The 13,625-nt window shown below is 36.2% G+C and overlaps 1 protein-coding gene across 5 annotated transcripts in view; it reads left to right on the top strand.

Annotated features, from left to right (window-relative positions):
• Positions 1–13,625, top strand: part of CDK17 (cyclin dependent kinase 17) — a 115,974-nt gene that overhangs the window by 58,662 nt on the left and 43,687 nt on the right. For all 5 annotated transcript variants that reach the window (XM_001147273.7, XM_063786978.1, XM_063786979.1 and 2 more), the window contains one exon: positions 7,026–7,172. In XM_001147273.7, coding sequence (XP_001147273.1) covers positions 7,055–7,172 — 118 coding nt within the window. In that variant the 5' untranslated portion in view covers positions 7,026–7,054. The remainder of the gene's footprint in view (positions 1–7,025; positions 7,173–13,625) is intronic.

Genomic DNA, 13,625 nt, shown 5'->3' with positions numbered 1-13,625 from the left:
TGTATGCAAAGAGTTTCTTACTGCAAGTGCTGAGAAAACCACGCTATAACACCATTTTTACAAGTAAAGACATACTAGAACATCTAGTTTGGGAGTATTTATAGCTGTTATCTTCTTTTAAAACAGTGTATGGTATGCATATTTTTCTATTCCTAAGGCCCAAACTGAGTTGGCATTCTAGAATCATTATCTATATTCCTTAAGTAAATAGAATTCTTACCTTTTCAGGATAAAAGAAACATAAAAACTTTCCTTAATTGTATAGCAGATAATCCAAGAACAAGTTTAGCCCAAGGCGAAGTAAGATAATTCATTATATTTGCAAGTTCCTTTTATGTACTTATTGTTGATAACTGATTTTTGAACATTTTCAACTGTCTTTAAATGGAGAGTTGTATGCTGTCATTCTGTAACCCTTTACTGCCCTTTTACCGTTTTAAATTTGATCTAAGTATTACAAAAAGCTAGAAGTGTTTTTGACATCTAGAAAAACATTAGTTTTGCAGTACACACACGTACATATATGAGACGTGTGTGTGTGTGTGTATATATATAAGTGCTATGAGTAAAAACTAAGGATAGAGGAATAGAGAGAGTCAGAAAAGGGCCCTCTGAAGAATGACATTTACACTGAAATGTGAATATTTAGTCATTTACCATTAAGTCACACTGTTTAATCTATCTTAATATTCATAGAAACAATAGCATAGGATGATGGCCTCCAGATTCATCCATTTATTCTAAGCAAACTAATGTAGGAACAGAAAACCAAATACCACATGTTCTCACTCATAAGTGGGAGCTAAGCAATGAGAACGCATGGACACAAAGAGGGGATCAACAGACACCGGGGCCTACTTGAGGGTGAAGATTGGAGGAGGGAGAGGATAAAAAAACTACCTATTGGGTACTATACTTACTACTTTGGTGACAGAATAATCTGCACACCAAACCCCCATATATGCAGTTTACCTATATAACAAACATGTTCATGTACTCCTGAGCATAAAAGTTAAAAAAAGAAATTATAGTGTAAAGATCTTAATAATCTCAAAAATTTTTATTAAACTGATAAAATATTTTAACCAAACTCTTGAGTGTTCCAATTTTAGATAATCAGTAATTTTGCACTGCCCTATTATAGTAAATATTAAAGATTAACCTTAAAGCCAGTGTAAGTAGTAGTTTTTACGTCACAAAAGGTGTTTTTAGTTTAGCATATGTGCCTTTGTTCTCAGCTAACGAAAAAAGTTGATATGCACATTTCTACTTAAAGATAATTAGAAATGTCAGGGAACCTATTTCATTTGGGAATATTTTTTCTTTAATAATGATCTAGGCTGTGGTAATGAAATTCTTTATCTGTGTTTACAAATCACTGTAACTTAATTAAAATTTTACAATTATACCACAGATTAAAAATAGGAACAATTTGAAGATGTGATTTTATTTGAAAATTTTATAGTAAGGTTTAGCTTTGTAAGTATTTTTCTCTTGCTTTTATGAATTAGAAATATCTTTCTTACTCCTGACAGAATATAAAATAAGTATAGTTAAAATTACTTTATAGACCAGGATTTTCTTCACTCTTTGATGATGAAATAAGTGCCATGCGTATTATTCTGAGTTAGAAGCGCATAGAATGTCCCCTGATACATTGTTCAAATGCACTATATGAAGAAAAGGTTAAGGTTTATGTGATTCTATTTTTTTCTCTTAGACTCTCTTAAAACCATGCTGACATAGAGCATATAAAATGCTCTATGTCAGCATTGTCCAGTAGAAATGTAATGTGCACCCCATATGTAATTTTTAAGATTTTTGTAGGCATATTTTTTGAAAACTTTTTAAAAGGCAGAGTTAATTTTGGTGATTTTTTTACTTAAACATCTAAAATATTTTTCAACATTATTTTATTTTATTTTATTGATTGATTGAGACAGAGTCTCACTCTGTCACCCAGGCTGGAGTGCAGTGACACGATCCTAGCTCACTGCAACCTCTGCCCCCTGGGATCAAGTGATTCTTATGCCTCAGCCCAAGTAGCTAGGATTACAGGCATGCACCACCATGCCTGGCTAATTTTTATATTTTTAGTAGAGACGGAGTTTTGCCATGTTGACCAGGCTGATCTTGAACTCCTGGCCTCAAGTGATCCGCTCACCTCGGCCTCTCAAGGTGCTGGGATTACAGGCATGAGACACTGCGCTTGGCCCTCAACATGTTATTAATATAATAGTTATTAACTTTTTTTTGGTGAGGGATAATAAATGTTATTGTCTGAAGCCACTAAGGTTTTTTTTAAAAATTTTTTAAAAAGTTGTAAAATACACATAGCAAAATTCACTATCTTTACCATTTTTAAGTGCAGTTCAGTGGTATTTATTTCATATTGTTCTGCATCTATCACCATTTTCCATCTCCAGAATTCATTTCATCTTGCAAGATGTAAACTCTTTACCCATTAAAGAATAACTTCCCATTCCTGTCCTTCCCCCAGCCCCTGGCAACCAAAGTCCACTGTGTATTTTACAGTTGCAGCACAACTCAGTTTGGACTACATACTTTTCAAGTGCTTATTAGCCTGCTGTTGGCTACAGTTTTGGATAGCTCAGTTCTGTGCTGTAATAGATACTGAATCCATTTATAGTTATTCTGTGTTACAGAATGTTACTGTTATGTGAATTAATTCTGTAATAACATTTCTATAATACTTTGTTATTTTTGTCCTTATTTGTCATCCAGAACAATAGGCAGGTCCCGTGGTCAGCAAAATAGCAAAAGGGTCATTCAAAAATGGTGTGGCAAGATTCTGAAGTGGTGATGTCTGTATAGTTGGATAATGCAACTGTAAAATACACAGTGGACTTTGGTTGCCAGGGGCTGGGGGAAGGACAGGAATGGGAATTTATTCTTTAATGGGTACAGAGTTTACATCTTGCAAGATGAAATGAATTCTGGAGATGGAAAGTGGTGGTAGATGCAGAACAATATGAAATAAATACCACTGAAACTGCACTTAAAAATGGTAAAGATAGTGAATTTTGTTACGTGTATTTTACAACTTTTTTAAAAATTAAAAAAAAAAAACCTTAGTGGCCTCGGACAATAACATTTATTATCCCTCACCAAAAAAAAGTTAATAACTATTATATTAATAACATGTTGAGGGCCAAGTGCAGTGTCTCATGCCTGTAATCCCAGCACTTTGAGAGGCCGAGGTGAGCGGATCACTTGAGGCTAGGAGTTCAAGATCAGCCTGGTCAACATGGCAAAACTCTGTCTCTACTAAAAATACAAAAATTAGTGACTAGATGCCTGTGTTTGAAAAAGTTGGAGTCCGAAATGTTGGTAGTTATGAGCTACCATCTCTTCGGACTTTTTGTTGGGGCACGTAGATTTCTTGGAGTGTGCATTGGGAATCCCCAAGACCAACCCATCATGCTTGATGATTTGCTCGAAGGACTCATAGAACTTAAGAGAAAAGCTGTTAAACTCATGGTTATGATTTGTTATGGCTAAAAGATGCAGATGAAAATCAACAAAGGGAAAAGGTATGTAGCTTGAAGTCCAAGAGGATCCAGATGTGAGCTTTCATTTGCCTTCTTCCAGTGGAGTTGCATGGGCTATGACAACATGCAAAGAGCTTCAACCAGGGAAGTTCACCTGAGTCTTGTTGTGCAAGAAAATTACTGTGGATCTATTAGATAGGCATGGAGTGCTCATATGACTGACTTTAGTTACTCAGTCTCCAGCCTCTCCTGCAGGTCCTTCCTCACCTAAGAAATCAAACTGATACAGTGTGGGCCAGAGCCCCAGGCATACAAAAACAAGCATTAACCATAATTCATATTGTTTATGTAGATTATCTGATATGATCCAAGGTCTCAGTTATGTAGAGACACTCTTATCAGGCAGGATATTCCAAGGGCTCGGAGGTTATCTCCCAGGAGCCTCTCACAGACTAGTGCTTTTTTCAGAATGTGCAGAGTTAGAGTACCCCAAGCCTCCCTAATTATTTCTTTACTGCATAGGGTGATTTGGGAGCCTAACAAAGGAAGATGTCTCTAGTGTAAAGTAGTGTAAAGTCTTACAGAAACAAAGGGTAGATGAGAGTGGCAATAGCTCAGTACAACTTAAATATCTAGTGTGTTTAAACAAATGGCATGAGTTACTGACTGTCAAGGTAGAGCTATAAAGGTTGACTATCAGAAGTAAAGAATAGCATTTAGAGTAACCCTACAATTAACAGGTTTCTTAATTGGAATGAACTTCATGGTTTACTTTCTCCTTTGCTTGGGAAGTGCATATATTATCTCATCTAATCCACATCAAAACCTCCATTTCTGCCTATGATGGAGTAACTTGTAACAGACTAAAATTGCTGAAAACTAGAAATGCTAGGGGAAAAAATCATTTTGAAGGCATTGTAAAGCTTCTCAGTGAATCAACACTTGAAGAGTCAAGATTCAGGAAAGAAGGGAGACAGACACACTCTGTGCTGGTTTTCCTCTTGATCCATTTTCCAACTCTTAAGCTATTGGGGGTAAGAAGATAAAAGCTGAGCAAGGCATAAGAGATGAGCAAAAAACGACTGAGGAAGTTGAATGGAGCTTTCAGTAGTTTGTTGTGTTGTTGTTCTGGCCCTAGGTTTACAGTTGAAATCTGTTGAAGAGCCACACCATAGAGTGAGGACAAATCAGAGGCCTACCAATCTTTGTAGTGTCTGAAACTCAGTCTCAAGTCAGCTCAGTCCCAATTGGATTGCATCAGTCTGCTCCTATAGAGACTGTTAAAAAAATAAAAATTAAATCCTTTCTGGAGGAAGGTAACATCATCTGGAGGCTCTACGTTTTTTCCGTATACATATGCATATGATAACTCACAATGTCTTACATACAATAAAAAATTACTAAGCATACAAAAAGATCAAGAGAAGAAAATTGACAAGAGAAACAGATCGATAGATTGTTCAGACTTTGGAGTTAAAAGCAGGGGCTTTAAAATACTGTATTCGGTTCATGAAAATAGATGCTGAGGTGGAGAATTTCACTAGAGAGCTGGCATCTGCAGGAAGGAGTCAAATGGAAATTCTAGAGCTGAAAAATATAGTAACTAAAACTAAGAGCACAACAGATGGGTTTAACTGCAGATTAGACACAGCTGAAAAGAGGATTTGTGAACTGGAGGATACCTTAGTAGAAAACATTAGGCATAAACTCGACTTTAAACTGAGCTAAGGAATAGAAACTTTTCAATATCTCACCAAAGTATGTCTCTTATTTTAGAGCGTGTGGGTGAAAAGAGTCCTTATTAAAGTGCAATCGCAACTCTTGCTATTTTAATGTGTATTTAGTATTTTTTGGTATTTTTATTTTAGTGGATTTTTAAAAAATTATTAAAAAACATTATTTAAGAGAGAGCATCTTATTCTATCACTCAGGCTGGAGTGCAGTGGCACATTTGTAGCTCACTGCAGCCTCAAATTCCTGGGCTCAAAGTGATCCTCCCACCCCAGTCTCCTGAGTAGCTGGGCATACAGGCAGATGCCACCATGCCTGGCTAATTTTCTTTGTTTTTTTCAGTAGAGACAAATTCTCGCTGTTTTCCAGGCTGGTCTTAACCTCCTGACCTCAAGAGATCCTCCTGCCTTGGCCTCCCAATATGCCAGGATTACAAGCATGAGCTACTATGCCCAGCTGGTTTCTATTTTAAAATATAATATGTATATAATATGAAAGTAGTAAAATATAAAATTATTACTTATGTTTATTTGTGATACCTCCCCCCCAGCTTTTAAGCAAAAATAAATTATTCTATAACTAATATGCATAGATTACCTGTTCAGCAAACTCAGTTACTTAGAATAAATCCTTAGAATGAGAAAATAAGCAAAACATTTACAGATATAAAATAGATATCTGGAGCTGGATGGTAAAACCCCTGTACTTTAACATAGAGGAGTTGTACGGCCCTTACTCTTGGTTGGTTGGGATAATGGTTATAGTGTGCATGGCAATCTGGTAAGCCAGCTCATCATAGAAATACCAAGTTAGAAAGGAAATTGTGGGTCAAGAATTTGGGTTTGGCATAAGTACCTTGTTTCATCATATCCAAGACTCTACTATGAATTATACCATTAATTTATGTACCTGTAAGAAAAAATACTGTCAGTTACATTTTGACATCACATTAATTCTGAGATACATTCTGATTTCAAAGATGTTAAAGTGTGAAGGAAAAAGTAAATGGTAATTCTGGTTTTAAATCTCAGTTCTGTCATTTATTTGTTTGACATGAGTCAGGGAACTTCTATGAGCATGTTTCCTCATGTGTGAAAATGGGATAGTATACTTTACCTTTCAGAATTAGAAAGACACAATTAGAGATATGAAAGTGTCTGCTGTGTGGCAGGCATTCAGTACCCGCTAATTTGGCTTTCGTTTCTTCCTTCTAAAGCTTGGTTCTCTTAGGATGAAAGAGACACTTGAAAGCCTAACAAGTAAAAACAAAACCAAACTCTAATGTACTGGCTGTGTAAGAGCGTAAAAAGGAAAATTTCTTGTTGGAGCTGTTTAATTGTCAAACATTGTTCTTTGTCTTCCTCCATTACCTCACCCGCCTCCCTGTTATATCTGAAGATATCACTGGCTGGTTCCAATATAATGATTGATATTTATGTTATGGAACCTAAGCATCAAAATAATGTTGATATTTTACTGTAATTGTTTTTAAAATACACATTTTAAGAAAATTTCCAATCCTTCTAAACTTATTTGTGATGCTTAAAGTCCCACTCTTTAGTTACATGGAATTCCTGCTCTTCTGATGATGCCAAATAAATACAGCATTATTTGGAGTAGGTGAATCTTTTTAAAAAAGGGGTTGGATTTGGTGATGTTTGGCAGAAGCGAGAATTCCTCATTATATTCCTATTTTAAAGATTTCCAGTAAACCCAGGCGGTATTTTTCTTTAGTGGTAAAATATTTATAGCTTTAGTTTTGTGTTTATTCTTTTCTTTCAGGATTTTTCAAGCCACATTCAATTGATAGGATGAAAAAGTTTAAGAGAAGGCTATCCCTCACACTCCGAGGAAGCCAGACTATTGATGAATCATTGTCTGAATTGGCTGAACAAATGACTATTGAAGAAAACAGCAGCAAGGATAATGGTAAATATTTGGCATAGGGGGAGATGCTTCCTCCTTTTAATTACTTTATGAATAGAATGTAAATTTACTTTTTAGATAAGTTCATAATAGCTTCCCTTTGTTTATTTCTGTCTCATTCCATGGTTTCTTAGGAAATTGAAGACTATGTAACTTTTGTTTGGTTACTAACTGGAATATTTCCCTCTCACTCCAACATTACGATACCTGGTCTCAAACCCTGATGAATTGTTCTATTCCACATATCCTTCCATTTTTCACTAGTTCTTAAATAAGAATGCATTTTATAATATTATCTTGATTGTTAAATAACTATTAATTTTTTTTATTCTTATAACCCAAGTTAATACAGCTTAAAAGTGCATAGGAAGTCTGTGAAATTTCTGTTTGTGGCTTCATCAGTTTCATAATGTTTCATGCATTTGACAGTGCTTTTTACAACATAAAGTAATAGTATCCAGATGTTAAAATAAAAAGAGCTTGTTAAGTGTGTTAAATACAAAATCCTGGTGAAATTTCTAGAGGAAGGCTACATATTCAAATCTGAAATAGCCCTAGGGATGTCATAGTAGTAACTGGGAAGGAACTTATGTGACTGGCTTTCAGTGTGTCATGATGTGCAGAGTATCTGGCAGATCTTCCTTACCTGTGCCTGAAATTCTGCTGTTAGAGATTTGTGGCAGTGGCTGGAAAGCATGGACACCCTTACCCCTTCCACTAGAATGCACATACTTATGTTTTGAGAGAGGGAAATGTATAGTGGAGTGGGCTCTGGACTTTTTAAAGTCATAGGTTTGGATTTTGGATACACTTAAACACTTCCTAGTTGATGACTGGCTAAGCCGTTCATTCTACCCAGGCTTCAGTTTTCTTATTTCCTTTACTCAGAAGGGTCATTATTTGCTCAAGGTTACCCAGCTCCAGAACCAGTACTTTAGAACCCAGGTTTCTTCACTTCAGAGTCTATAACAATGCTACTGTTCTGCAAGGACCCTTTCATTCATTTGTTAAGGTTTTCCTTGATAACATCTACCTTTTTTTTTTTTTGAGACAGTCTCGCTCTGCTGCCCAGGCTGGAGTGCAGTGGCACAATGTTGGCTCACTGCAACCTCCACCTCCTGGGTTCAAGTGATTCTCCTGCCTCAGCCTCCTGAGTAGCTGGGATTACAGGCATGGGCCACCATGCCCAGCTAAGTTTTTTATTATTTTTAGTAGGGATGGGGTTGGGGTTTCACCATGTTGACCAGGCTAGTCTTGAACTCCTGACCTCAAGTGATCTGCCTGCCTCGACCTCCCAAAGTGCTGGGATTACAGGTGTGAGCCACCACGCCCGGCCTTGTTTTGTTTTTGTCATGGTGGGGAGGAGAGAGGGATGGGCTCAGTAGGAAATTTAATATAATAATTTGGATATAATTATATGTAGGAGGGGAAAATTGTACATTTGGGTCAAATCTCAAACATCATGATTTTACTGTTGTTCCTCTTGCCAGAGGACCTATTCTAGATACACAGAGCAAAATCCTTAATTCTCTTTTAGACCCCCCTCATTGAATTTTTGGTGGGACCCCCCCCATTGAATTTTTGGTGGGAAGTGCAGTGTGCCTACTCTTAGGATAGAAGGGTCTTGCCAATGTGTTTGCCAATGATGATCAGGAATAAAATAAACACAGTATATATCTTAGTGGATGGTTTCTGGGACATATTTTTAGTATTTGACTACAAGACAATCCTCTTTTCCTAAAGAAAAGGTATGAGTCAAAGAAAATGAACGTATGTTTTAGCTAATATTTTAGACCAATTGCATATTTTCTAGAATATTTTGGTATTAACTATCATAAAACATGCTTTGTTTTTAACAAATGGTGAAAGATTAAAAATATTTGTTTTCTCAAGTTGTATATGTTTTTTAAAACTTATTTTATTACAGTAGTAACTTTTAATAGGTAGTAAATAAGGGCAAATAGGCGATCTATTGAGTTTCTCCTTGACCTTGAAGTAATACTTCAAGACGTCATAAGAGACATTGATTCCTCTTGGGTTGCAAAGATTGCTAGTAGCATAGGCTACCATAATCTACTATGCTTATTTTCTCTCTGTAATAGCACATGGATTTCACCAACAGCTTTCACAGAGATTCTGCACCTTTTTGGTCACCTGTCAGTGCCTGATAGCTGATTCCAACGCATTCTTTTCTTGTGGAACATATTTTAGAGTATAAAAGCTGTTAGACAGGTCACATACACAGACACAGTCCATGCCAGAATACAGAGAATATAGCATAATGAATGACATGTATATACTTTTAAAGTTATCTTCTCACATACAATGTAAGCAGTTTATGAAGCAAAAGTGAGCTTTAATGCCAAATAGTAACATAATGCTAGCTGAAGGAGTAGGAGGAATATACAGTCATGCATTGCTTAACAGTGGGGATGCATTCTGAGAGATACGTTATTAGGCCATTTCATCATTGTGCAAACATCAGAGTATATCAAAACTAGGTAGTATAGCTTACTACACACCTAGCCTACATGGTACAACCTGTTACTTATAGGCTACAAACCTGTACAGTGTATTATGGTACTGAATACTGTAGGTAGTTGTAACACAATGGTGTTTGTGTATCTAAGTATATCTAAACATAGAAAAGGAAATGCATTGTGCTACTATGTTACAGCGGGTATGGCATCACTGGCATCACTAGGCTATAGGAGTTTTTCAGGTCCATTATAATCTTATGAGACCACTGTTGTATATGATGTCTGTCATTGTCTGAAACGTCACATGGCACATAACAGTAGTTTATAATTTCCCTGAATAAACTGCCTTTGGGCCAATTTTTGATCACTTGTCTCTTGATTAGTCACAGGCATGATCACAGTCCTATTACTCTTGCATATCTAGGCACATGGCTCTCATGCATACTCTAGATCCAGAACACATTAATTGGGGGTAATACTATAAACATGTTGGAGAAATTATGGGTATGATGCGTTTGGTTATACTTATACCCATAATCTCACTCATGCATGCTCTACCTCTATCCAAATAGAATAGAATATCCCAAATGAGATATTATCTCTCTTATTTTGATAACTGAGTCATATATGAAGGTTTTTAACTCAGTTATAAATCTATAATTCACATTACTTTGTCTATTTATAGAAACGAGTATGTTTGCACATTGACAGGTGGGTTGAACCCAAGGAATGATGAATCCTGAATTTGTATTCAGTATGTTAAAAAAAAAAGTTGAAAGTTTGCAAATTTGGTTCATTTAAGGATTCTGGCCTTAACTCAATACACCTTTCCCTAAATATGAAATAAAATTTTTGCAGAAAAATTTACAAACTGAAATGTACAAAATATTTTTTTCTGTAGTGCCTGGAAGAAAAAGAATTTTGAGCCCATCAGTTTTCTTTTTACTAACTGAGAAGTGTTTAATGTTCAATTTTTAAAAACCTGTCAAGGCCAAGCATGGTACCAGGCTTATGCCTGTAATCCCAGCACTTTGGGGAGGCCGAGGTGGGCAGATCACTGGAGGTAAGGAGTTCTAGACTAGCCTGGCCAACGCGGTGAAACCCTGTCTCTACTAAAAATACAAAAATTAATGGAACGTGGTGGCGCATGCCTGTAGTCCCCCACCTGCTCAGGAGGCAGGAGAATTGCTTGAACCCAGGAGGCGGAGGTTGCAGTGAGCCGAGATGGCGCCCCTGCATTCCAGCCTGGGTGACAGAGCTAGACTGCATCTCAAAAACAAACAAACAAACACACCTGTCAAAAATTAATTTACCTCAGTTCTTCAAAAAGTTAAACATAGACTTACTATATGACCCAACAATTCTATTCCTAGGAATATACCCCAAATAATTGAAACAGGTAATCAAAGTCTTGTACACAAATATTTATATTTGTAGCAGCACTATTCACAACAGCTAAGGTGGAAACAACCCAGATGCCCATCAACAGATGAATGGATAAACAGAATGTGGTCTGTCCATAGAATGGAATATTATTCAATACATAAATGAATGAAGCGCTATGTGCTATAGCATAGATGAACTTTGAAAACTGAAAGGAGCCAGACCCAAAATACTCTATGATTCCATTTATATGAAGTATCCAGAATAGGTAAATCCATAGAGACAAAAAGTAGATTAGTGGTTCCCAGAGGTTGATAGGGAGAAAAGACTGAGGAGTGACTGGTTATTGTGTATGGGATCTCCTTTAGCAATATGAAAATGTTTTGGAACACAGAGAGGTGATGGTTGTACCATATTGTAAGTATATGAAATGCCACTGAATTGTATACTTTAAAATGGTTAATGTTATAAGAATTTCATCTCAACAAAAAATTCAGTTCATCTGAGCTTCAGCTTTCCCTCATAAACACTCAATGTATTTGATGTCTTTTTTTTTTTTTTGCTGTCACTGCAGCAGAACAGATGTTTGATAAGTCTTAATTCTATTTTAAGACTTATCACAGAAAGTTATATTTCAGAACCTTGTGTTTACATAGCCTTGAACTTATTTTTTCTTGTAATGGGACGATATATTGAGATTATTGAATTTGATGAGAATAGGTGACAATTTAAATGTGAGGAAGAGAATAAATCACAGTTGTAGAAAGGTAAAATTATGTTTTATTGCACATATACTACTTGAGACTTCTTGACCAACTGAAATTCTTCAGCTAATGTACATGTTCCCAAGAAGTGTAGTCAGATAAACCTAACAGGATGTCACTTATCATGATTATTTAGGATTAGAAGTAACACCAAAAAGCAAAGATTAAAATGACCTGGTTTTCCTGATATTCCAAATTCTCATTCTTAACAGCTCCGTTTGTACACTGGAGCAATTTGTCAAGTTTGGAGTCAACAAATTCCAGTTTTATGGATATTGTGAGCCTCTGTCTTTCACCTAGGTCTCTTTTATCTTGCTGATCTCTTACATGTTAGCTGTGACAGTTCGTCTTCGACAGTTTGTGGTTACATCATAACAGTAACTGTTTTTTACAACAGTGGATAACATAGGGAGTTTAAGGAGGACTAACTTCTACAAATAGCACAAGTTCCTTGAAAGGTTGACGCTGAAGGCATGAACTCCATTGGATATATGTAGGATCTAGAATGGGATCAGGCTAGTAATAATGTTTAAAAGAGCAGGTTTGGGAGGAGGGAATGGCTTAGGCTACAAGTTGGGCTATGAAATTGCATGTTCCTGATCATAGTTCACGTAATGAAAAGATCTAGATAAATAAGATGCCAAATAACGTTTCTTAGTGGAATCATAATGATTATCATGTTGTGGTGGTAAAAATCATTGGAAATCCTTACTTGGAACTAATTATAGAGTATAAAAGATCTGCAATTTTTCATATAGATTTCTATTACTTTTTAAAAGTTATGGTAAAATATATATAATACAAAGTTTAACATTTTGAAGTATACAGTTCAGCAGCATTAAATACGTGTCTATTTACATTGCGTAACCATCACTGCTACCCATGTCTATAACTTTTTCATCATCCCAAACTGAAACTCTGTACCCATTAAACAATACCTCCACATTCCCTCCTCTCCCCAGCCCCTGGTAACCACCATTCTACTGTCTATGAATTTGCCTATTCTAGGTACCTCATATGAGTGGAACCATATAATATTTGTCCTTTTGTGTCTGACTTATTTCCCTTAGCATATTGTCGCCAAGGTTTCCATTACTTTTTAAAATACAGAGTGTTATTATCTTATTGAATTGGCCAGCTAATTAGTTTCAAGATCTGGAAGTGTTAGAATATTTTATTGTATTTTATTGTGGCTCTCTCATGGGCCGCAATCTCTTCTCTGTCTATACCCTCTCCTTGGGTGACCTCCTCCAACCCTACAATTTCAGCTACCATATATATGTTGACTACTCCTAAGTCTGAATCTCCAGTTAGGATCTTCATCTGGATCTCTAGATTCATATTTAAATGCCTTCTTGTCTTCTCCACATGGATGTGTAATGGGAATCTTAGACTTCACATGACCAAATCAGAATTCTTGATTTCCTTTCTCCAAAATCTGCCTCTACTCAAACTTTGCTCACTTAACCAGTTACTAAAACTAAAAATCTAGGCATTGTCCCCAATTCTTTTCTCTCCTTTACTTTCCTGTTGTCTCCTCCCTGCCCCCAACCCCCACCATTGTAGCTTCCTATTTTTTACCACATAAATAACTTTTACAAACTCATGATTATGATAGTCATCTGTATCAGTGGTCCCCAACCTTTCTGGCATCAGGGACCAGTTTTGTGGAAGACAGTTTTTTCACAGACTGAGGTTGGGGGGATGGTTTCAGGATGATTCAAGCATATTATATTTATTGTGCCCTTTATTTCTATTATTATTATGTTGTAATATATAATGAAATAATTACATAACTCACCATAATGTACAATCAGTAAGAGCCCTGC

Source organism: Pan troglodytes, chromosome 10, assembly GCF_028858775.2.
Source record: "Pan troglodytes isolate AG18354 chromosome 10, NHGRI_mPanTro3-v2.0_pri, whole genome shotgun sequence".
Lineage (NCBI taxonomy): Eukaryota > Metazoa > Chordata > Mammalia > Primates > Hominidae > Pan > Pan troglodytes.
The sequence above is the reverse complement of the archived record's forward strand: the minus strand, read 5'-3'. Positions and strand labels throughout refer to the sequence as shown.